The sequence below is a fragment of the Echeneis naucrates genome, chromosome 7 (assembly GCF_900963305.1).
Source record: "Echeneis naucrates chromosome 7, fEcheNa1.1, whole genome shotgun sequence".
Taxonomy (NCBI): domain Eukaryota; kingdom Metazoa; phylum Chordata; class Actinopteri; order Carangiformes; family Echeneidae; genus Echeneis; species Echeneis naucrates.
This window is the reverse complement of record NC_042517.1, coordinates 2272547-2297651: the sequence shown is the minus strand read 5'-3', so window position 1 is coordinate 2297651 and position 25105 is coordinate 2272547. Positions and strand designations below refer to the sequence as shown.

Below are 25105 nucleotides of genomic sequence, written 5' to 3'. Positions count from 1 at the left end.
CATGCGCACAATTTTATAGACAAATTATACTATTTATAGTCACGGCGGAGGGGAGGGTGGCAGAAAATAACTGAGAAGCACTGAATTAAGGGAATCCATGCAAAAAACCTCCAGGACACATCAGGTCGAAACAGCATTAAACCAAAAGTCTAGTCTTATATTTAAACACTAGGTGGCGCCAAGGGACGGGACAAGAGGCCAGTGTGATTTGGCATTTGATGGCTACCTTCCATTCTTTTGATGTACATATTTATATACACATTTCACACTTGTGAAAAACATCAGAATAAAGAGTAGTGATGAAACTTTGCCAAGTGAGTCTGTGTCTTCCTGCTGAGAATCTGCAGCTACAGAAACTTACAATACTTTTCCAAGCCCGGATTCATCGGGCACTTTTTTAGGAACAAGTATCCAATCAGCCAATCAGATGCACATCAGAACGGGAAAAAAGGGAATCCTCAGTGAGTCTGACTGGCAGGTTTGAGTATTTCAGACATCCAGCAGGAGGCGAGCATGAAGCCTGGTCTGGGTTTACTGGACCCCCATGGACCTGGTTCTGGTGTGGAGGATGAGCTCTTGTCTCCTTTCAGGGGCCCTTCGATCAGCTCCAGGATAATCTTCCATGTCATTTAAACAGACTGGTTTCCGGTCCAGTCAGGCACCACCGGGACGTGGTAGGCCAGAAGATCGGCAGCATCAACGTAAAGCTGACGAACTTGCAGCCGGAAGAACCGAGGGAAGCTTTTCAGAACCAAAGAGGTGAGCTCAGGTCGGGCCTCACACTTAGAAAACCCTGCTGCTGCTTCTGTACAGCACGAGGAGATAAATGGGACCAGTGGGAGACGTAACGCAGCTGGAAATGTAAACAGCGGCTTCCTGCGGCCGTTCAAATGTACACAAAAGCCGCGTTCACTAATATTTGTGGCACTGAAACGACTCAGCGCTGATCTGTTCAGACTCAAACCTCCACAGTCACACACTCTTGAAAACACAACGCACAGAGGTTACAGTAATTCATAGGTATTTTATTACACAAAGAAAATTGCTATCACAAAGTTATCACTGAACATTTAGCAATAAATATGAAGTCCGTACACGACAGTATAATGACGACTATGTTACCAAAAAAAAAGAAAAGAAAAAAGAGGAACGACTCGACAATGAAGTCGAACAAGAGGGTCACAAACACACGTACGTAGAAAGAAAATGACAAACAGATGATTATGAATACGGCCTCCATGACACTGTTCCACATTAGACTGGAACCATGTTTTTCCGAGTGTTATAAATGAATTCTGTTCAGCTCAGTCCATCTCCGCAGACGTGAATCCAAAGGTTTCTGTGCTTTCGTGTCTCGTCAGGAATATAAATGACTAACAGAGTGTGAAGCGTGAGCGCAGCACCTCCACTGTCGGTTCGAGTCCGGTCTCATCCAATGGAGAAGGCCGACAGTTCGGAGCGGTGGGGGCTCCGAAGGCCGTCCTCTTTAGGACGGCCAGTGTCCACTCTGATTCCTCCATGTCCCTCCACTTTCCTCTCCTCAGCTCCACTCCCCCCCTCCCGTTCTTCAGCCTCCGCTGGCCGGGGGAGGGGGAGTTTAGGACGGGCCTCCGCTTCCCTGGGCATCTTGGCTGGTGGAGCCCTCTGCCTCAGGGGCTGGGGAGGCCCCCGCATTTCCGTCTGGAGGAAAACATGGGACACAATACGCACAAAAGTCAGTCAGCGCAATCTAATCAAGCTCCGGCATGATCTGGCCAACAGCCAAGGAATAGATCTGCTTTCACTCCCTTTGAGAGAAATAAATAATGAGATTCCTGAGGAAGGAGTAACAATTTCCTGCAGCAACACAGTGTCAGCCTGATATGACGACAGCAGTTTGGTTCAAGTGGTCACTCTCATCTTTGACTGAGGAGGAAGTCGCCAACGTAGGACGTCAGATTGCGGGAACGCTGGCTTCACATTCAGACACGTTCCTTCCAGCAACATGACACCGGACCGCGAGGAAGATTATCCGCCATCACTGTGGCAGCACAGCTCATTTAGCGCAGAGGCAACAACAATCCGGTCTAACCGAAACCACAGTCTGAGCCACGCCACGCTGTTCGTGATTTGGTATTTATAGTGAATTCTGAATTTTTCTCTGAATCAAAAAGACCAAAGAAAGTTTTCTTCGAAGTTCGAAAAACTTTTTCAGAACAATAAAACACAAAGTTCAAGTTGCTCGCTTGGAAGAGATCGAAAATGTAATATCTGGGTACTGAAAAGATATTTTGAGATATTTTGAAATGTCAACATCAACAATATTATCACTAAATGCTATAATTACATTGTATTATATATTATGTTTGCTTTTTTTATATTTTGTCTTGTAAGTTTCACATGCTTGTTTTAAATTCAGTATTTATATTATTTCATTTCATGCTTTGGTTTGAATTGAAACAATAAAGAGTTCTATTTTTCTAATTCTCTTTATTAGACTGGTTTCACCAGTTTGTTATCAAAGAATCAATTTAATTCCTTTTTTAATATGTTGGGGTGAATAACAGTAAATTTACTGGTCACCACAGTTCAGATGAATAATCTTTCCCTCCCTCACCTGATTCAGCATCCACACTGGAGGTTTGCAGGTTTTCACCATGACTCACACAACTGAAGCACTAAAGGCTTTCTAAACTAAAAACATGATCTTTAGTGTTACGTGAAACTGCGTCAGCTCAGATTCATCAAGGAATCTAAAATATCTTAGTATCAGATATTACCAACATCGTCTGTAATGAAATATGTATAATATATCTTTATTTTGATTGCACATGTATGAGAACGGACTGACCTGCAGGCTTCAGATCCATCTCTGCCAGGTCTTTGGTGAGTTCACTGGTGCTGGCCACTACTGCCCCCTCCCCTGAGATGTCGGGCACTGCGTTCCTGCGGCCGGTGCGATCACAGTTGATGAAGTCCGAGTACGACGTCTCCACGTCCATCATCTGTCCATGACCAGCGCTCTCATTACACCTGCCAGAGTGAAGAGGAAGAAGAGGAGGAGATGTCAGACGGCTGCAGAGATGTGCCAAGAAACAAATAAATCATGCTGCTGTCTGCCTTTGGTGGCTGCTCATGCTCACGAGGAGGGGGCGCGGCACCATTTTGGAGCATTTTTGCTCCAGTTGAATTTGAAACAGAGGCAGAAAGAGACAGTGCTGAGCTGGCAGGAAGGGGACACTTCAGAGGCCTTTAGGCTGAGAGAGGACATTTCTGTTTCTGCACAGCAGTTGATGGGACAAGTAATATTTGCGCAAAAAAAAAAAAAAACCTGCGCTGTTAAATCCCTCTATTATTGTCAATTTTCTGTCCCAAAGGCACTGACACAGCAAGCATTTAAAAAGGAAGGACGGCTGGAAAAAGCTCTGATCAATATGGCAGGCCAGAGCAACAGAGCATTGGAAGGACAAGCAAAGGTGGAGCCGGAGACGGCCCCAACAAAAAAAAAAAAAAAAAAACAAAAGAAGGGAGTTGAGCTCCCATTTGCCGTTCATTCATTCCTCAGCTTCCTGTTCTCAGTCCATATTTAACTAGGTCATGGATCCTGCCAACCACTAAACCACGATACAGCTGGTAAGTCATCAGAGAGACGGGAACAAAATAAAAGACTGCACCAGAACAGGAGGAGGAAACATGGAAAATAAAGAAGCAGGAGATCGTCCTCTGATGTAAAGAGACCGACAGACTGTGTGTCAGACTGTAAATGTTGTCACAGCTGCTGCTCTCCTACAGCTTCTGTCCCTAAAGACCCCCCCTCCCAAACTGCCACACAGCAGAAGAGCACAGGCAGCTTGAGAGACTACGTTACTACCCTTTAATAAAGCATGCAACACTACAACCATGACACAACAGCTGAGCAGCTCAGCTATGAATCTTTAAGGAAAAATAAGGTCTGGTCTGGTCTGAGCCTCAAAGGGAAACAAGAAAAAGGAAAGCTGGCGGACACAGCTGACCCGGGGCCAGCCTGTTCCCGAACGCTTTCACTCGCATTCTTTTAGGATTATTCTGAAAAAAAAAAAGGGTCCCACAATTGTTTTCTCTCTGATGCACAGCGTGTCCCGTGGTCATTCCCTCAGAGGTCACTGGTAGGCGACGCTGGGCGGGGGGAGGGGAGGGGAGGGGGGGCCACCTCTAAGCCAGCACACCTCAGGAAATGTCACCGAGCTCTGGGGCTGATGGCATTTTCCGTCCGACTGCTCCCACCGAACACAAGAGCCGCTCTGTGCTGCCGCGCATCATCTGCACAGCCGGCCTGTTTGGTCATCAGCGGGCCGAAACCCTGCGAGGAGGCCGGCGTGTCTCACGGGGGGGGGGTCTCACAGCTACACCTTCTAACTCCAAGTGAGGCCTTCAACAACTGAAGGAAATATACGAGTTTGATTTTCATGTCAGTGGCAGTGTTGCTTTATTTATTGATAATCAACAAAACTGACTCCTGCTTATAAAGACAATGAGTGATGGCTCCAATAACAAAACAATAACACCGTTCACTGCTGGAACAATCAGCCACTTCATTGATTAGCAAGAGGAAAAATTCTGACACCAGCTTGGTGACTATTTGACTATTTTCTTGCATTTTGTAGAGAGGTGGATCAGTTCAATCGAGTCTCCGTCACTGCAATTTAATTTAACAGCTCTTAAACTCAATCAAGTAAAAAGGGAAGTGAAAACGAAGCCGACGACGGAAACGTGCCAAAAACGGTATTTCCTCTAATGAACACTAAAGTCTGACACCAAAAGTGAGTCGGCACCAGCAGACAACTTTTATAGCACTTTTTACAGCCTGATACAAAGTAGTGACAACATTAATTATCCATTTTCATTCTTCTCAAGGTTCATCATTTTAAATTTTTCGGCAGCAGGTGCTTCCACCTGAGTCTCGACTCCATTTCCTTTTTTCGGCCGCTGCCAAGATGGCAACAGCGACACGGCCGACTGTGGATTTCAAGCCTTTGGCTGACGTCACGGAAAGTCTCGATGCTCTGTGGAGTTTTAATCGTGATGCTCTTTCAGCAGCCACGTGTGTTTAAATGTGTGAATGTGGGATTCGGCCTTCTGCCCTCCAGCTGGCTTTCATTCACAACTGTCGAGCTACCTGCTAACATCCTGCCTGATATCGACTGGAGCTGATAGGCCCGTCAATCACAGCAGCACCGAGGACACTGAACACATCCAGCTCAGCTTCGCCTTTTCTAAATCATCAAAAAATTATCCACAGTTGTGTTTCTTCTATTCCACAAACCGAGTCAGCCAAAAGACCCACAACATTTAGATTTTGTGTCATTAAAGCCACAACTGATGCCGTTTATTTACTTTTTTTGCTCCGACTTTGATGAAATTGTATCCGTCACGAAGCATGACATTTTGTATTTAGCTTCGCGTCAATACTGGAAATGAATGTGTGTCTTTGAAGCACAGTTTGAATTGAACAAGCTAAAATAGGCACACGTGTGTCGTTAGGTGGTTTATCACCCCCTTTGCTTAAACTGCTGTTGGTATTCAGGTTTCAATCTAACAGCGACAAATGAAATTTAAAAGTATTTTTACAAATCAAAAGCAACGATAGGTGAAAGGAGGGCAGAAAGTTTACATTACGCTGATTTTACATTATACTAAAAAAAATGCAAAAATGTTGAGCCGAAGTATGAAGACGGTTCCTCAGCCTGGTAATTAATCAGTGCAAACTTAAAGATTTCATTGGTAGATTAAATTCCCAAAAAAAAAAAAAAAAAAGCACTCACTGAGTGTCTAGTTCTGCAGTTGTGCGCCGTGTTGTGTTTGCCTTCTTTCTACTCCATCTGCCAGGTTGTAATGCGGCTTATGGGAGCCCCGTCTAATTGCCAATTGTTTGTTTAATTAGTCGGTTTGCTCGTGCGTGTGGATCAAATCCTACCATGAGATCATTAACAGGTTTCCATGGAGGGAAGATGATGGCGACGATGTTCCACCTTCTGCTCCTCTCTGCCCGACTGCCTTGTCTCAGCTGCTGCAGGAGCAGTTTAATGCTGCTGCTTTTTAAAAATATATTTATCCTCCAATAAACACTAAGCTCGTTGTAATGATTTTTTTGCTGCGCTGGCTGAAGCTGTGTGGGACTCTGCTGCTCACCTGCTGAGATTTGGATGATGCAAATGGACATGCAAAGTGACTCGGAAGCACCCACGGCACCGATGACCTTCTGCATGAGTGAACTAATTGCAGTCCATGTTCATTAAATGGAAAAACAGAAGGATCATTTATCATCAATGGCACCAGCTCACAATTACATTCAATCATTTATTAGATTATCAATCTCTCTTAAAAAAAAAAAAAAAAAAAATAGCTGTGACCTCCGTTTGCTGGAGATTCCTTGAAGTGCTTTGCTTCATAAATGACCTTTCTTGGTCAAAACGACAACAAAAGATGGTTGTTTGCTGACATCATGAATTAACATGGGATCACGGGAGATGATGCCATCGGCTTACAAGGAAGTGAATTATCCACAAAGCTCTCCACAAAAAACAGGCCAGCTGATTGTAAGCAGTAAGAGCAGGATAAAGCCGTCTCACAGCTCCAGTCAGTTTTGGGCATGGGACGTCAGGGAGAGCTGAGCTGAGCCGAGCCTGCAGCTAACCTTTGTTTTTATCGGTTTTCTGACAACTTTATAAACCAGATGTTTTATCCACAGAAGGCTACACCATAAAAACAACAACAACAACAGCAAGAAAATGCTCCACGTTCAATGAAAAAAGCATCAGGGGGTGCAGGTTTTCAGAAAGAAGGCGAAAGCTGAGATGTCCAACTCCCCTAAAATTAAAACTGGGACGAATAATGATGAATATCCTGAGGTTAAAATGTATAATTGCGCAAGACAAGGCTGAGGTTGAAGAGATATGGTGACACAAGTGACAAGTGACTGAAGAAAGAAAGAAACAAACCTTCTATTTCTTAAGATTTGAAAACTGATCGAAAAAATCATGTGTTTAAAAAGCGACATGTTGTAACTTTAAATCCATTAAATCAACGAGCAGAAATGCTCCAGATTAATTTTCCATCACTTTAATAGATGAATCAGCTCCAGCTCCATCCAGAGCAGCTTCCTGACATTTTCTTGGTAAATTAAATAAAGACATCGTCACAAAGGGCTCCTTTACTGATTCACATTCTGACTCACACAGGCTAGTTCACAATAAGGGGGGGGGGGCTCTTAATGTGAAAGGCCAGGGTGTGAATACAAAGTGAAACTTGACACACCTGTGCCTGAAACTCTACCGCGGCATAAATATCACGGGTGTGTATTTGCACTCATGACAATAACAACTCAATCCTCACAAGGGAATGAAAAAAATAATGGCTGCTCAGTAAACACACACACACACACACACACACACACACACACTTTCTTCCTGTTGATGTAGATCCTTTCCAGCGTGCGTATTTTCCCCACAAAGTTATGTCAACAAGAACATCCTGATACAAATTCTAGTAACTCCTCGGTTGTGAAAGAAACCAAGCTGCGTTGTCACGTCAACGCGCACACACAAAAAAGCAACTATGAGCTCATTGTAAGCGCACAAACACAAACGGTTTCCTTCATGACAACTTTGAACACAAACAGTGAGCGTGCTGAGAAAGTGACATGTAGCCGGATCGACAAAAGCCTGTGAGGTCACTGAGGGAATGAGTCAGCAGGGCCACTTACAGAGGGCCCATTAGGGCGGCCGGCTCAGCGCTGTCCCGCTGGAGCCTTTTAAGCCTGATTTGCGTGTAATAAACTCACATTATGTGCAATAACCTGCACAAAGACAGGCTTCTTAGCTGATTTTAGCATCCATTAGCTCCATCTACACGACCAGTTTTGAGTCTGTCAACTAATTTTGCTGCATTTATTGACAAAGCCAAAAAGGTCTTCACGTGAATGAGTTTCATCTGCTGCTCGTAGCAACGAAGTTTTTAAGCTGGACGTGGAGCAAAAGGCAAAAAAAAAAAAAAACGACAAACGAGCATCTGATGATGATTGGCATCGTCGAATAATCGGATATAAGGTCTGTAAAAAGTCAACAAGGCAGCTCTGTGATCCGTCTTAATGATTTCATCATTTTAAAAACAAAAATAACGATGGTTTCAGATTTTCATTTCAATCATTCATTCATCTCCTGCCGTTGGGGGGTTTTGGAGCCAATCAGCTCGCGCTTGGCGAGGGGCGGGGTCACCCTGAACAGGTCGCCAGTCCATCAGAGAGACAGAAAGAACAACCACCACTCAGACCTACAGACAGTTTAGAGCCACCAATGAACCCAAACGTGATGTCTTTGGAGGCCCCAGGCCGGGGAATCAAACCCATGACCTTGATGTTGTTATTGGGCTACAGCGCTACTATGCCCTCATTTTATACATGTTTTTTTATATTATATCTTCAGACATCAATTTCCCGACATTATAAATAAAATCATTAATGGACTAATGATTCAAATTCATGAAAATAATCAACAGCTGCACTTTCCCAGAGTCCTGACTGATATCCTGTTCAGTCTGACCACAGCGCCGAGCCCGACAAGAGCCAGGTTACAATCACTGATGACAGACGACGGCATCAAATCCTCACTCTGAATTATGGCTGAATTATGAAAGTAAGAGAGAACAGCTGCCTGTTCTTACCAGAGTCTTCATTTGCAGTCAGCTCGGGCAGATCCATCCAAGTCCATTCACCCCCGCAGCTGTGAGCGCACCATAACCAACGCTGTGCCTCAGCTCTCTGCCCTCCGTCAAATGCGGTCTGGGCTCTGTCTGTTCACATGATGTCAGCAGCTGCTTGGTTGACAACCAGCCCACTTCAGACACAAGGGAGCTGTATTTCCTCATCGGGAATAGCATTGTTGTTGCTCTCCGGCCCTGCTCTCATAAATAAGTAAAAGCCCTGTCCATTCAACTCTGGTGTGTATATATTCGCTCCATATCCTTCCTCTTCTTGGGGGCCCCTTGCTGAGTGTGAAGGCCTGATTTCCCATCGGTGAAGTGAATATTGCAACTTGCTAAGCAGCTAGCAGAGAGCCATTTACACAGCAGACAGAAATCACAATCTGTTCAGTAGAACTTTTTTTAAACCACCCCCCTCTCTCCCACGCTGACTCTTCCAAGTCTCAGGCTTGCTATTAAGCCACAGTAGAAGTCCCCCAACTTCTGTGTCAGACATGCAGAATTACCACTGATAACGCTGGATAGTCCGCGCAATTTCCAGCCTCCCCATCACCGAGCAGAGATACGGAGAGTCATCACTGCCACTCTGGCATAATTGTTGGCCTAAATGAGCGTACTGAGCTCCTGCGCCCGGAGGCATTATGAATCAGCCGAGGGACAGCAGATAAGAAGCCTGACCGGCGCTATTAGCATCAGCTACTCTGGAAAAGTCTTGAGTGAACTAATGAATAAAACAAAAGGCCCGGGCGAGGCTGCTACTTCAGAGAGCCGCAGCGAAATCAAAAATCAATCCAGCCTCGGACAGATTATCTCGGCAGGCGTTCCATGATGGCGGTGGCGGCGGCGGTGGTGATGGAGGGGGGAAGCTAGAGCTGTGGTTCCCCACTTCACAAGTCAGAGCACTTCAGAGATCGATTCCTACCATTTGTCTCACAGGAGAGAAATATACATATGGATGAATGTCCACGCTCCAAAAGACAGCTGCACGTTACAAATGAATTCATTTTCTATTATTTTCCTAATTTGATTAGAGGGAAAAGCCATTTCAAGTGTCTTTCTATATCATTTTTTTCATTATTTCTTACTGTTGTTCTTAGAGTTTATTTCAGTATTTGCTGAGTAGGATTTTTTTCCACAGACGAGTCGACTGAACTGAGAATAAACTGTAAAAAGTAATTAGTCAACTGATACGACTGACTACTGTCATTATTCAGACTCAATAATTCACCGTTTGGTCTTTTAATTATCATCAAAATCTGGCCAACAGCACGAAACCCACAGATATTTTCCCAGCAGACAAAGAAAACCAGAAACGTTTTCACATCTAATAAGCTGAACCAAAAGGAAGATCCCTTAAAGCGACTACTTCTAAGTTTTATGTGCCGCTGAATGTGGCCGGTGGTGAGTCTCATCTGTTCATAAATCAAGAGGCTCCGATACGCCTTTGGGGCAGAACGGAGGCCGCGGTGACGACACCAGCTGGGGCTGCTAGCAAACCCCGGCTGACATCAACATCTGTTGGTGAGTAAAAAGCTGCTAATGATAACGCTAAGGCTCATTTAAACAATTAACTACCAACAAAAGACTGGTTTCTGTCAGTGAACCAAAGCACCAATGAATTCATAATTTCAGCTCTGATTTCTGTAATACGACCTGAAAGCTGAGAGGTCAATGCACATATGCTTCAAGAAAGTAAGATATTTTTTGTCTTATTTCATAAAAGGAGTAAAAAAATGCTCATTCCATAAAATGAACTTCAACGAAGAACAGCAGAAGATGAAGAAGAATGATATGAGTTTAATTTTTAAACAAAGTCAAATACGCCATCTTGATGAGGGTTTTATATGTTATTAGCTGAAAGCTGAGAGGCTCCAGTTTGACTCCAGACCATAAATAAGACTCCTGTCTTATTTAATAAAATGTGTTTAAAAAAATATATAAGACCCTTAAAAAAAATGAAGATGACGGATAGCAGTCTAATTATTGAACAAAGGAAGATGCATCATCTCAATCAGGTTTGGCTCTTTGATGCAGATTTGAAAAAGACAAAAAAAAAAAAAAAAAAAAGAGCAGGATTGATTCATTTGGGCTCCCTGCTGGAAAAACTGCAGGCCTCGACTGGCTTTGTAGGAGATTAGAAGGTCAGAGATGCAGAGTAGCAACATAAGCCCCGTGGTCAGAAAAATCGATGTGAAACTTTACAGACCACCTGTGTGGTTAAGTGTCTCCACACAGAAGGTCTTCTTGACTTTGTTCTCCGAGGCGAGCTCGATCAATGTGGCAGGTGGGCTGCGATCGGCCGGCACAGCAACACCAGAGCAGGGCGGTCACACCTCAGATTTAGTTAATAGGTGTTTTACTGTTGGCGCTGCCGTTTAAACACGGCTGTCAGGTGGAGAAAATTATTGGCCTTGTATTCTTTAACTCTCATTTTGATCCGCAAGATGTAGAATAACAATAATAATAAAAAAATAAATAAAAAAAAAATCAGAGGATGTTAATCGTCACTAAAGAGACTGACTAAATGAGAAGGAAGATGTTTGAAGGAAACACGCAGATTTATGTTCAGGTGGATTAAATCGTCAGTATTAAAGAGGGATTTCAGGCTTTTGCGGCCTCGTGTGGCCTCGAGGAGACACGCAGACGATGTGTTACTCTGAGCAGTAACACAGAGGACGGGACCTCCGGGGGAAGAAGACAGAAGGTGAAGCTGCACGGCCCGTATTAACTCAACGATATGAAAAGAACCGACCAGGAAAACATCCTGTGATGAAAATGCTTTTTCCCCCCCGAGTGCTTCCTGCAAGAGCTAAAAAGCCAGAGAACTGTTTTAATACATTTTAGCACATTTATATTTTTATTAATGTGTTGGTGATCATCTCCTGCTGTCGTGATATTATCTCCTGAGTCTCACTGGTCACTTTATTAGGTACACTTGTAAAATGTCGTGCTTAAAGATCTCAGCCATAAATTCGTTTAAAAAGATGTAATGTTGAGATGGATCTTATTGAGTGGTGTTGAACTACACTGTATCAGAAAAGTGTTTCTGATCTCAGCTGAATTCAAAAGGGGGCAGAGGATTCACAGTGTGAGCCCAAGAGTCCCAGCAAATCAGGCATGTAGAATCTGAAGCTCCTCTCTGAGAGCTTTCTCTGACTGTAATGTTAAAAGATCAACCTTCTTCGGAGTATTGGATTATTCAAATGAAGACTGATTTCACTTCCAAAATGTATTTATTTTCCTTCAACCAAAAGCGTAGCAGAGATGAAGAGCAGGCTCATCAGGTTTTTCTTTTGTGTTCTATTCTCATCAATGTCAGGATTTCACTTCGACTCTTGAAAAGGTTTGTGTGTGTGTGTGTGTGTGTGTGTGTGTGTGTGTGTGTGTGGAGAGCCAGTGGCAACGAAATTTCCTTCCACTTTGTACCTGTCTGGTATATTTGGGGAGTGAAACTGATCCGGCTCAATCCGGTGAACTTCTGTTTTTAAAGCTCAACAATGTGGTTTTTTAAACCACATTTGCAGCAGAAGGTGGAGCTGAGGCTATGGGTGTGCTGTATGATCCGTCAATAACACGTCAGCCCCGCCCCCTTATATTTACAAAAAGATGCATGTTTTTAAGATTTAAACGAACTCGAGCTAATAGATCAAATGAGAAGTAGGGTCAATTTCCCATAGATTTCAATAGATCACTTTTCAGACTCACTATGGGACTTTGACGTGCATGCACCTTTATTCCTTCAACAGTCCTACTCAAGACCAGTAAGGAGACGGTTAGTGGTTCAAACTGGTTCCCCTTTAAAATGCACCGGTGACATCATCACTCTCCAGTCTGGTTTTTTTTTTTTTTTTTTTTTTTAGTGGCGTGCATCGACTTCCTGGAAATCACAGTTGCCTGGACACCTGAGAGTGACGCCGAGACTCCAGGAAACTGCGTGTCACCACCTGAAGCTTCAGAAATGACACTGACATCTCACACCGTCATGCCGAGTTTTCCCCAAATGGATAAAAATGATTCTAATAAATGAAATGACGCCAACAAGCGACTCCACAGGAGGCTGCATCACCTTCACATGACCTGTCCTTCGGGAATTGCTATTACACCAAACACAAACACGACACGGACTCCGGCAACTAGAAAGTAACACAAAAGGCCAAATATAAAAATCTAATGCTGAAAAAAGAATTTATCCAACACGTCTTTCTCTGGATCTGTGTAATCAAAGCAGACAGACGAATTGACAAACACTGAAATTGATTTTGTTAATCTACGAGGTCGTCCCCTGATGGCACAATGGTATTACAACAACACAACTCTGAGGAGAGAGACAACACGCCCTCGACCACTGACTCTACCCCCCCCCTCCTCTTTTTTTTTTTTATTTCTTTGAATAGCTCAGTTAGCAGCTGCTCCAATCGATACCAGCTCTTCCGTAAAGCAGCATAACACAATAACAGCTTCAGATACATGATATGGGTTCGTTTGGAGATAAGAAGAGGTCACGTTACCGAAGGTGTAGGATGTACGACTGTGTCCGTCGTTGTGCGCCTCGCTGCGTCCCCAAAAAACTGCAAATAAGCTGTGATTGGCCGCCTTAAAGGCAAATGAGGCGAGTTGCTAGACGACCAAACATATGAGAGCTGGAAAACTGCAGCAGCATGTCCTGCCTCAGGCTACAGGGAATCCCCTAGTTTGTGTTTGTTCATCTGCGTGTGTGTGTGTGTGTAGCATGGGTGTGACTGAGTATCATCATCCACCCATGATTCACAGCTGAGTCAGGAGCAGGTGCTTCAACTGGACGCCAAAATGAGACCATGATTACAACCCCACACAGCAACGCCAACCCCCCACATCCGCCAAACAAACAAACAAACATACAAACAAACATTATAATACATACAGCATCCTCCTCAAACTCCCAAAGGACTGCTCATTTAGAGTCCCATCAATCATCACTTCACAGACGCTGTTGGTACAAAAACAAATGTGTCGGGAGAAAAGCCACTGAGGGTCCAACACGGCTGCACACGTGCAACACTCCATATCTGTGACGGCGAAAACAAGTAAAGGAGACGGATGTTCCCTGAGACCAGCACGTCGTCTCCAGTTTCTCTAAAAGCCAAACTGATTTATCGCTACAGAGCAGCTCCGGAGGACAGACGGCCATGTTTAAAATATTTAGACGTGGGCGACTCTGCTGTGTGTCTGTCCAAAAGCTGGAGGCAAACACACAACACGAGAGCCGTGCGTCAAAAGAATTTCAGTTGCGTTCATTTTATTTCCGCTCTTTTGTGAGAATCCTTTACAGTTAATTGCTGCTGAAAGGATTAACTGGTAGGAAATCCATTTAATCGTTTAATGGGGAGATTTGTAAGTTTTCAACCTGCTGTTGGTGTGAAAAGATTAATACCAAACACACAACTTTTCTTTTAGATTGGTAAATAAACAGCAGCTTATGCTGACAATAGATAAGTGGCAATAACAAGCATCCATTTAACCCCTTTGAAGACACTTTTCCAGTAAAAACCGAAAAAATTTCTTCAATTCCTGCTTCACTTACTTGATGTTTTTCAGTTTTATCTGTCTATGAAAAATGGCATTTTGAGCTCTGGGAAATATGGCAAGCATGACGGTGAGACAGTTCAAAGATGATCATGCACTTCAGTCCAAACATGATCACTATTTTCTGACATTTTATCGACAAATTAGCAGATTAGTCAATAAAAGAAAGGCGGCGTGTTTTGGACTGATTGCTGAATAGAAATATTCAGAAATTTGAAAATTGTCCACATGAACGCCAGGAAATTATCAAGAGACAAGAGACTAGATTACAAAGTGATTGAGAAAGAAAATAAATCAGCTGACAATACAAATTAGCACTCTTAGCATCTTTCAAGTAAAATGAAGTAAATTTAAACTCGAGAGAATTCATTTTTAACCAATCAATCATGAGCAGATTCTCCGCTCAGCCCAATTACCTGTTGATTAACTCTATCATGAAAATGTTTTACATCTCATTTTTATGACAGCTTCTCTAAAGAAGGAAAAAAAAAAAAAACAAATGTCAATCACTTCCTTCATCCAGTAAAACAGTGAATCCTCACAGATGATTCATTGATCGTCATAATGTCGGCAGATTAATATTCTGCCGATGCTCCGGTCAATCTATTGCTTATTTTGGCTGTAATTACTTCTAATGCCTCAGGTTGGTGTTTCTTTCTCAGACACAGAGGCAGACAGCGATTTGCTGTCGATGGCTGTTGTGCTGTCCGTTCTGTCTGTTCTAATTCTACAGCTAGGTTGCCCAGTTCTATTTCGGTCCACACATTTAACAACACGAGGCCTCGGCAGGAAGCAGGTGGTTTGTTTGCCTGTGTTGTTTATGCCATATCTTTTCCCAGGCTCTTTGCACACAACGCTGGAGGCTGAAAACGACCCTTGGGCTGCAGAGGAGGAAGAGGAGGAGGAAGTGGTGGTAGTGATGGAGGAGAGTGGATCGAGGATAAGAGGGTGAGGGAGGTGTGGAGAAAGATGACGAGCGAGGGATGGAAAAGCTGGATGAGGACACGGAGAGGACAGAAAAATGCCCGAGGACGATGAGAGGACGGGAGCTGCAGAGAAGGAATGCAGGGATGTTTATTGTGCTTGCTATAAAAGGAAACATCCCTCACAGGCTCTGGTGTTTACTTTTTTGGGGAACTTCAGAGATGTAATTCATCCTCCTCGGTTACACGGCAGCAGAAAACCATTTAGCCAATTTGCGACAGAACACACCATCTGGTTGCAGGATGTGTCTCTGCACCACCTGTTAAAGGCATTTAACCCACAACTCCGTGGCCCTGACTGAGTCATCACAAAACTGCTCCTCTCACTTCCAAATCCAGAGACTTGTTTACGCCTCAAACGCATCTGCCCCTCGAGCTGCGTTTTAGAAATAACTCTGGAGGAGAACGAGTCGCTCCCCTCGCCTGCACCGACGGCCTCGGCTCGCCCAAGCGATTCCTCTCTGCTGCGCCGCCGCACTTTTCCTCCACGAGTCTGGGAGGACGTGGGTGTGATGTGATTCGATTTGCTGAGTTGACAGGGATGAAAATAAAAAAAAAAAAAAAAAAGAAGGCGCATACATAACCGACCCTGCCTGCAAACACACACAAAAGAAGAGCAGAGGCAAACGCTGCACTTTTCCTCTAGATCTAGATAATGAAACCATCATTCACGCTGCTTCCCAAAGCAGACACCTTGAGCTCCTCAACAAACCTTTTGCGGTAGAAGTGGTCAGATTCATTACTCAGGCTGAAAAAGTCCCTCGTTAAACAGCGACATCAGGTGCCAAATTAAAAACTATTTCAGCTCCTTTCTGTCATCAAATTATCGTGGGGGCTATTTCAACATTGATTCATCCTCTGATTATTTTCTCCATGTATTATGCAGTTCATAAAATATCAAAAACAGCTAAATGTGACCTTCTCTGATGCTCAAAGATCTTCAATTCACAACAACCTAACTGCTGTCAGCAAACAGGTTGCAATTTTTCTTGACTGAAGATCTTAATTATTGCAAAAAACATTTGTCGATTGGCTAAATCACCTGTTGCAGCTCTACATCACTATCAGTCAGAGCGTTTTTAAACTCAGCTGCGGCTCCCAACAGAGGCGTCTGGACTGATCTGAGGGGGTCTGGAGATAATTAACGAGAGAAAAACAGGAGAGCAGCTCCATTGATAGAAGTATCTGAGAAGTGGAGCTGAGAGAATCACACTTTGGCGTCACTTTGCATCCCAAACTGAACCCGAAACACTGCGGACTGAGCTTGATCTTTAATAGTGGATTGTTTTTTCCATGTGGTGTGATGTTTTACGTACAACAGGCTGTCGATTATCATCGAGGAGTAAGAAGCTTCCATAAAAACGTTTAGTGTCATTAGAGAAGCTAACACTCGTAGTAAACGCTGTTTACCACCAGGCTGTTGAACAGAAGTGAGTTGATTGTCTCTCAGAGACGCGAACGCTTCTGATGAATCAGGTTTTCCTCCGGCAACCAGATTTGATTTCACCATCAAGTGAATTTAAAGGCGTTAAATTTGAAGTGTAGCTCCTGGAAGTGGCCTCCTTGTCAGCACAGCTCTTCATTTGTGCCTCCTCTGGGATTTACATGAAAACCTTTCTTCTTTGTTTTTTTTTTTTTTAAGAGCACAATAAAATGTTTGAAAGCACATCTCGCCTGGGAATCCCCTCATTGGATCGAATCACAGGCAGCACAAACCTGTGATTCGCTGTCAGACAGCGAAGGTCACACTGTTCCTTCCACCTTTCTGTTCATCGATATCACATGGACACCGAAATGGGCCGCTCCATCTGAAACAATGAAGGCTTCATTTTTAATTATTATTTTTTCCCCTCTTCTCATGATGAGAGGCTCTCATCAAATCATCTTCCCCTCCCCGGCCTGCTGCGCCAAAAGCAGGACATGTCTATTTTACTTCCAAACCAATTCACATGGATGAGAATCCACTTATATAATAAGACTTGATTAAAAATTCCCTCCCCGAATACGTTCAGAGCGGTGTTCAGCCGACACCTCGGGCCTGTCTGGGAAATGTGCACTGGCATCGTGGACCAGTCCGGCTGAATGAAGTCAGAGGGCGTAACCAGGCTCAGTGCTGAAAAACAGATGTGTTGCTGCTTTCAGACGCAACCTCAACAACCAATGTCAATTATCAGGAAGCAGGAAGTAGGAAATGGTGAGGGGAAAAACAACAACAAAAAACTGATGAAAAAGCACGATGGATCATTTTCTATACCTCATTACTGCCTGCTGGTTTGTTTCCAGCTGCAGCTCATGCCATTTTAAATTGTCTGAGTCAGGAGACTACGGTCCAAGTGGCAGTCTCCAAATGGAATAATAAAAGTATGGCACACTCCCTCCATGTGGGCGTAATAAGTTAGCAGCATGATCCCCCGCTGAGAACAGAGGCCGCGGTCATTTTGTGCTCGCGGTGATTACAGTATATTTCACTCGTGACCCAGTTTCACCAAAAAATAAAAAACTTCTCAGAGTCCTCCTGCAGAACGACTGTCTGCTCAGGATGTCACCAACATACGGCCGACGACGTGTATCCCTGCAGGACGATGAGATGGGAAATCGAACTGCACTTTAAAGTACTTTTCCAGTCTTATCAACCGCTAAAAGCTCTTTACACATCCAGGCCTGCAGCTTCAACGACCCATAACACAGCAGCCCCCCCGCCTTCCCAAATGTCTGATACGACTCATATGTGTATGGCGTCCTTAGATGTTTTGCACCCACGCTGGCATGGTTACAAAATAAAACACGGCCAACTCTACTGAGAGCTGCCGTGGACATGGCTGAGTTAGATAAAAAGACCAAGGCTACTCAGTTCAATTGTGGAAAAGATGAAGGCGATTTGGGTTAATCTATGTGTTTGTTGCCATGGATACGATGATGACATGGACAGTAACATAAACAGTTACTTAAATGTGGAAATCGAACGGCGCTCTGCTGTGGCGGCCCATCCATCCACCCAAACCTCCTCCTCTATAAAACTACGTGACGCCACTTTTCCCTCCTGTTGACATCACTACGGCCACTAGATGTCGCCTAGCAACAAATCCTAGATACAGGCCATAATAACCTGTTGCAGAGATGCGTGACCTTCTTTTTTCTTGCTGCAACACTACAAGCCACATTGAATCGCATTATTGTGGCAATGTTTTCCTTCTTTTTTTTAATCTCTCTTAAAGTCTTTTCTGACATTTTTTACTTTTGTTCTGATGGTGGAGGAGCGAGAGGGGGCCGACGATTGGATTCAGTCCCAGGTCAATGCCATTTATGACAAAGCCTTTGTGGTGTGCACCATTATGGCTTCTCTTCTCACACAACACAAAAGGAACAACTCGCCACCAATCGCCCTCAGAGAACATTGAATGCACCCATTTTGAAGCCTCCGGCTCCTCCATTGGTCAGAAATAGTCTCTCCCAGAGCGTGTCGATATTCACATATCCATAGAGATCTTTAAACTTTACTGACATGCCTTTTCATGGTGAGTTTAAAATATAAATGTCTCTACAATGCCCATTTCACATTACATGCTCAGACACGGACCAGCTGGTGGACACTTAACAGCTAAAGAGCCAGATGTTGCAACAAAGCTGAACATAACAACTTTAAAAACACCGCGATTTGATCTGCAAGGAAATGTAATCATCTGCACCGTTGTTCTGCTTTATCACCGCGGAACTGGATGCACATCCACAACGATTAGCCACAAATAGACGTCACTCTTCATCAGCTCTGTCTGCTAACAGCAGCACTTGTTAGACCCGTCGAGAAGGGAATAATAATAATTTTTTTAAAAAAGAAGTGCAATCTTCCCACGTTGGTGAGTTTCTCCAACAGTGCAGGAGCAGCTGTCGACACACGACCGTTACCCGCAGCGGAGGCTATTTATAGTCGCTGTATCATTATTTTATTTAATGTACCTGTGACAGCTCAATCACCATTATTAAATGTCAGAAATCCGATCAATTATTCAGCTTACAGTGCCGGTATTAAAGCAGGATTTGATGAGCTGCCTCACAATAAGGCAAAGTATGAGGTGACGACGAATACAAGGAAATGAACAGCGCTGATGAACCATGTGCACGCTGCTTATTGAGTTACCCCAATAAATGCCCCTCAATATACCCCAGAGATGTAACTGTTATATATTCAAGCATCCATCTTCTACCTCTTTTCCATTTCCAGGTCACGGGAGGGTGCTGGAGCCAATCCCAGCTCACACTGGGCGAGGGGCGGGGTCACCCTGGACAGGTCAGCAGTCCATCACAGAGACAGACAGACCAACAACCACTCAGACCTACGGACAGTTTTGAGTCACCAGTTAACCCAAACACGCTGTCTTTGGACGGAGGAAACATGGAGACTCGAACCCACAACCTTCTTATTTTGTGCTGCCATATTATATAATAATAATATATTTATTTTCATATTATCATTTCATCTTCAGTTTCTCACAGTGGTCTAAAGGATTAAAATATACAAGAAAGGCTTTTCAGGCTGTCACACATGATGCTGTGGGCCGAGGTGATGGCCCTTCGTTTTTCTCCTCACGGGGAAGTCAGCGAGCTAAAAACAGAGGAGCTTAAGTCCTCTGCTCGCAGGGCAAAGAATGTGGTTAGAGGTCAACACAGTTGAACCGACAAATCCCTGTCCACAAATATGTAGACATTAAACCCATGATTACACAGAAGGGGGAAAAAAAACAAAACAAAACACAAAAATAGAACCTGAGCAGTGTGTTCACATCGCTCCAGATAACTCTGCGTCGCTGTTTGTGGACTCTACAGACTGGGGAGGGTCTCTGGGCAGGCGACTGATTGTGGACGTAATCTCGACGAAATCGAGGAGGCACTTGGACCAAATCTGAGAACAGATTTCTATTTTTAACTGAAGCATGTAATGACCTGTCCTTATTGCAGAGCATTGAATTCAGCTGCTTCAGATTCCCATTTAAAAAAAAAAAAAAAAAGGATTCTCCAGTCAGAGATGAAGCAGCCTGCGTGTGGACGGAGAAAGCTGTCCGGCAGGAGAGGAAAACCTGATGAGCACTTCAAATCGAGCAAACGACCGCCAGAAACAAGAGCACAGTCACCGTCTCCCACCCCCAGAGTGTGTGCTTAATGCAGGCTCTCAGCGCAGCGATATAGGGGCCCAAATGTTCTCAGAGTAATCATGTTACTGTTGGCAGGCTGCACTCAGCAGGAGCAGATATGACTTTCATTTACTGAAAGAGTTGGAGGAGGAGACGTGTTGGTCATGCAGCACTGCAGATAATCGTAAACGCACTTGCATGACCTGGTTGCTCGTGATCCGCCTGCTTTCTGAAGAGCCAGAAACGTCACAGATTAGAGGAAGGCCCAAACCGGGCCGAAGCCCGAGCCCGAGCGGGTGTGATCCAAATGGCGAGGCGTCTGCTCTGATCTTCTGAACTGACTGGTTGGAGACTGTAAATAAGACTGAATCACGGGGAGAAGGAGGGGGAGGTTCTGCAGGGGCTCTGTCAAAGGTCAGCAGGGCATGTCTGGCTCTCTGCAGCAGCAGGGGGGCCCCACCATCGCTGCGCTCCGTGCTGGCTGTTCTCCATCTCCCCATTTGGCCATTTAGAAGGACTACGGACCATGTTTGGTCAACGCTGGGACAAAGAGAGGAGACGAGGACGTAGACGGCCATTTCTGACATCGGACTGTAAAAAATGTAATCTTAAATTCATCAAGTGGCCCCTTCCCCTCAGGAGAAGTGATTTTATGGCTAATGTAAAAATAAAGTCCGAGCTCTTTAATGTCAATATTTTGTCCAGGAACCACGCTGCTACGTAACGTCTGAAGAGACGCACTCGGCTGAATGTGCATTTGTTTGACATTTTAGTGGAACTGAAACAATCTGTGATTATTCTGATAACCTCTTCAGTCATCATCAAAGCCAAACATCCAGCTTTGGCTCTTCTGAAGAACTCGAGGAAACCGTGACGTGATAAACAATTTTCATGAATCGACATCAGGGGACTGGATGGTTATTTCTTAGTGTTCTAGTTTTATCCAAAATGTATCCCATACATCACTTTTCATGCTGCAGTGACAGTCACAACTTCCAAACAAAGCATGAATCAAAAAGCTGGTTTGTTTTTTTTTTGTCTCAGACACTAATGTCAGCTAAAATACTGTCACATACAAAGGTTTGAAAAAAAACGAGTTTTCCCTCAAACGTTTCTTTAAAAATAAAGACCAAGAACAGGTATTCATACTTAATTTGACGATATGATGGTTATTTCTTTTCCTGACTGTTCATCCTTATCGTCCCTGATACTTGTTAGATTATGTCTTAATTTTCTTGTTTCCTTTCTGAACGTGTGATAGTTTTGCTTGATGATGTAATGCTTGTGAAATAATTGTAACGATGCCGTAGCGTAGACCCCAAGAAAACCAGTTGTGACCTTGGTGGAGGTTAATGCGCACATAAATCCGAAATAATACACAGGAAAATAAAAATAAGCATGAAGTGCAGCCCTCACTGTGGAACTACAGTCGTGTAGTTTTCTGCTTTTCTTCCCAAAAAAAAACAAAAAAAAACGATCAACTAAAATATCATCAGTGATGTGCAACAGTTTCCTCTCAGCCGTGAAACCTAAATATTTACCACATCAGAGTCTGTTAAACTCGTCCCTGCAACGGCGAGGAGCTGTTGGTTGGTCTGTGAGCACTGAGCTCGGGGAGGACACAGCTTTGGCTACGGGCAGACAGCGAAGCAAACGGCCACAGGCAGGCGAGAGGCCTGTATTTATTTTCACCCGTGCCCATGCCCAGTGACTGGCACTTGCCCAGCAACACTCATGCAAAGTGGGGGGTCTCTCCATCCCTGCTGGCTCCTCCCCCCACCTCCACCACACCACAACCAGCCCAACCAAGGCTGAACGACACGGAGCGGACCGAGGGGCTCCATCTTCACCCGGCGGCCAGGCTGTTGCATGAAAGGCTGCTGTCAGCTGCTTTGTTGTGTTATTGAGTCAGGAAATAGAGGACGAAGTTGATTTGTGGTTGGAGGAGGATGGGGGGGTAAATGAGGAGGAGGAGGAGGGGGGAGGAGGGGTAAAAGGAGGAGGGGGAGTGCACTGAAAGAACAAAAAACTGATAAATAAAAAAGGTACATTTTGATGAGGGGGGGTTCATGTGCAGCCCAGAGTGTCCTCATGCACCGTGAATGCAGCAGCTAATGTGTGGGAAGGACGCGCATGCCACTGAACACACCACGCTGCATGATAATGGAGGCACTTGAACGCCTCATGCGTTCGAGGGGAAAGAAACAAACACACACACACACACAAAAAAAAAACCCCAACAAAATAAAACAACAAAAAAAAAAACGCTGCAAATGTCGAGAAGCTGCACACAAAAAGACTGCAGAGACAAACTGGAGCTTCCTGAATGAGACGTGAAGGGTGTAACGTTTAGGTCGCTGGGAAAAAGGAAAAACCGTCTACATCAAAGATTACACAGAAAAAAAAAAACGGCTTCGTGACTCTGCGGCTGCCCTGCAGACGGTCACTTCACACAACACAACACAACACAACACAACACAACACAGCGTCTGTGCACACAAACACACACACACAAGGAAAAAAAAACCAACACTCACCTCGGTCCCTTCGCCTCCTGTCATCCACTTACAATAAAACCGAAACGGCATCAATCCTCCGGGGTAAGTTTCCTGGCAGTCGGGACAAACAAACAAACAAACAAAAAACACACACACAAAACAAAACAAAAAAACAACAAAAAAAAAAAACAGCGCAGCAGCTGGACCGAAACTGAAGCAGAAAGCAGGCTGGTTTGATTTTTTTTTTTTTTTTTTTTTTTTTTTGAAGCAGAAATAAAAAAATAAATTAAAAAATGAGCGGAGGGTGCGTTCAGGAGCTTTCTCTCCGGCTGCCTTCAGCGAACAACGAGAGGAGGTTGTGTGTCTTCAAACAGCTGTTTTCCAAAATGGAGTTAGTCCTGTCTCAGCCAATCAGAGGCCGCCTGTGGAGGCTCCCACTCCTCTGTGGGCTGGAGCTCCCCCCCCTTTTTTTATTATACATCTTTATTCCTTTTTTTTTATTTATCTGGACTTTCATGGCAGGACATCACATCAGGCCTCCAGCTGTGCACACTTTCCCTCCAGATGTTTGTTTTGTTTTTTTTTTACTCTCATCAGGTCTGTGTTTAATGGTTTATACTCACATTAAAGTTTATTATCATATAGATTCACCCAGTTGAAGATCTGCAAGCAAGAAATCGGCAAATTATCTCCATTAAAAACTTTTTTTTTATCCCCAGCAGCATTAAAAACAATCTAATTATTAAATTCTGTTCTGTTTTTGACAGAAGAACAATTTAGTTTTTGGTATTTTTTCTACATTCTACACTAACCTTTAATTATTGAAGAAACAAATTGAAATTGACTAAAGGTAATATCACATTACGTGTTTTTAATGATGTTCAATATAAATCCAGCCTCGAAACTACAGATGAAGTCACATGATGGAGCTGATATTGTCATTAAAATAAATATGAAAGGAATCAAATTATGCAGAGAGAGATGATGTGGCGTAAACTTGTGGGGTGTCCTTTGGGGGGGGGGGGGGGGAGCTAAAACTGATGCAGTCTAATAAAACAGTGCTGCAATAAATCTTCTTTCATGGACAAAATGAAAGAAACCCCCGTCTGTGTAACGCAACACAGGTCGACAACGCCACAACATGACAATAAGGTTGCATCACAATCTCTTTCAACACAATTTCAGCATGACCTTGATGACCAAGGGGGCTTCCCAAAGAGACTGCCAGTCCTGAAATAATGCACTGCTGGTTCCTCATCGTCCCAGCAGGTCCCTTTCTCTCTGGACGGAGGTTTACTTTCGGTTTCTAGAGTAAATCTGGAGGCAGATCTGTCAGCTATCAGGCTGCTCTTCTGTGGGACCAACTCCCGGTGTAGGTCTGGGTCTGTCACAGCTCTGAGATCAGGCTTCAAACATTTCAAACATTCTTTTAGTCGGGCTGCTGCAGGCCTAAACTGCTGGGACTGGAATGAGCGCCCCCGCCCTGTCTCCGCCTCCCCCACCCCTCATGTATGTTATTTACACCCTTACATGTCTCTAGCTTTGTCTCTTCCCATAGTCTGTGTTTTGTCCCTCTTGTCCTCCCTCCTCTTGTCCTCTCGTCCTCTCTCTCCCCTTCCTTCCTCCTCTTGTCCTCTCACCTCTTGTCCTCCCTCCTCTTGTCCTCCCTCCTCTTGTCCTCCCTCCTCTTGTCCTCTCTCTCCCCTTCCTTCCTCCTCTTGTCCTCCCCCTTCTTGTCCTCCCTCTTCTCGTCCTCTCTCTCCCCTTCCTTCCTCCTCTTGTTCTCTCACCTCTTGTCCTCCCTCCTCTTGTCCTCCCTCCTCTCGTCCTCTCTCTTCCCTTCCTCCCCCTTCTTGTCCTCCCTGTTTTCGTCCTCTCACTTCTCGTCCCCGTCCTCCAGCTGCTGAATCATCTCTGCTCGGCACCTGCAGCTGCCAGAGTTACCTTTAGTTACTCACTTCTTAATGTAACTCCTCTTCCCCGACTGCTAATATTTACTAGAGCACATTTAGAACCACCAGATTTAATCAATCACTGAATGTTTTCTGGATGTTTTATTTGTATTTTCCATGTGATCTTCTCTCCCCCTGTTCTCGCCCCCTCCTTGAGATGCCCCCCCCCCCCGAGCCGGTTCTTCTCGAGGTTTCGTGCCTCTCTCTCCAACTGTTTGCTCTTGGGAGGGATACGTTGGGTCTCTTTAACAACTCCATAAAAAAACAAA

General features: G+C 44.3%; 1 protein-coding gene across 4 annotated transcripts; it reads right to left on the bottom strand.

The window, feature by feature from the left end:
• Nucleotides 1–1004: 1004 nt before the first annotated feature.
• On the bottom strand, nt 1005–23237 carry pkig (protein kinase (cAMP-dependent, catalytic) inhibitor gamma). Of its 4 annotated transcripts, none has more exons than XM_029506749.1 (3): nt 22924–23237; nt 2831–3012; nt 1005–1680 (listed from the first exon to the last, which is right to left on the bottom strand). In XM_029506749.1, exons 2-3 carry the CDS (start codon nt 2982–2984, stop codon nt 1598–1600), a joined length of 237 nt encoding a protein of 78 aa, XP_029362609.1. In that variant the 5' UTR covers nt 2985–3012; nt 22924–23237; the 3' UTR covers nt 1005–1597. The 4 variants fall into 4 exon arrangements, with proteins under 4 accessions (XP_029362609.1, XP_029362611.1, XP_029362610.1 ...); XM_029506751.1 differs by lacking the exon at nt 22924–23237 and adding an exon at nt 13224–13370; XM_029506750.1 differs by lacking the exon at nt 22924–23237 and adding an exon at nt 8677–8814.
• Between the last annotated feature and the right edge of the window lie 1868 nt (nt 23238–25105).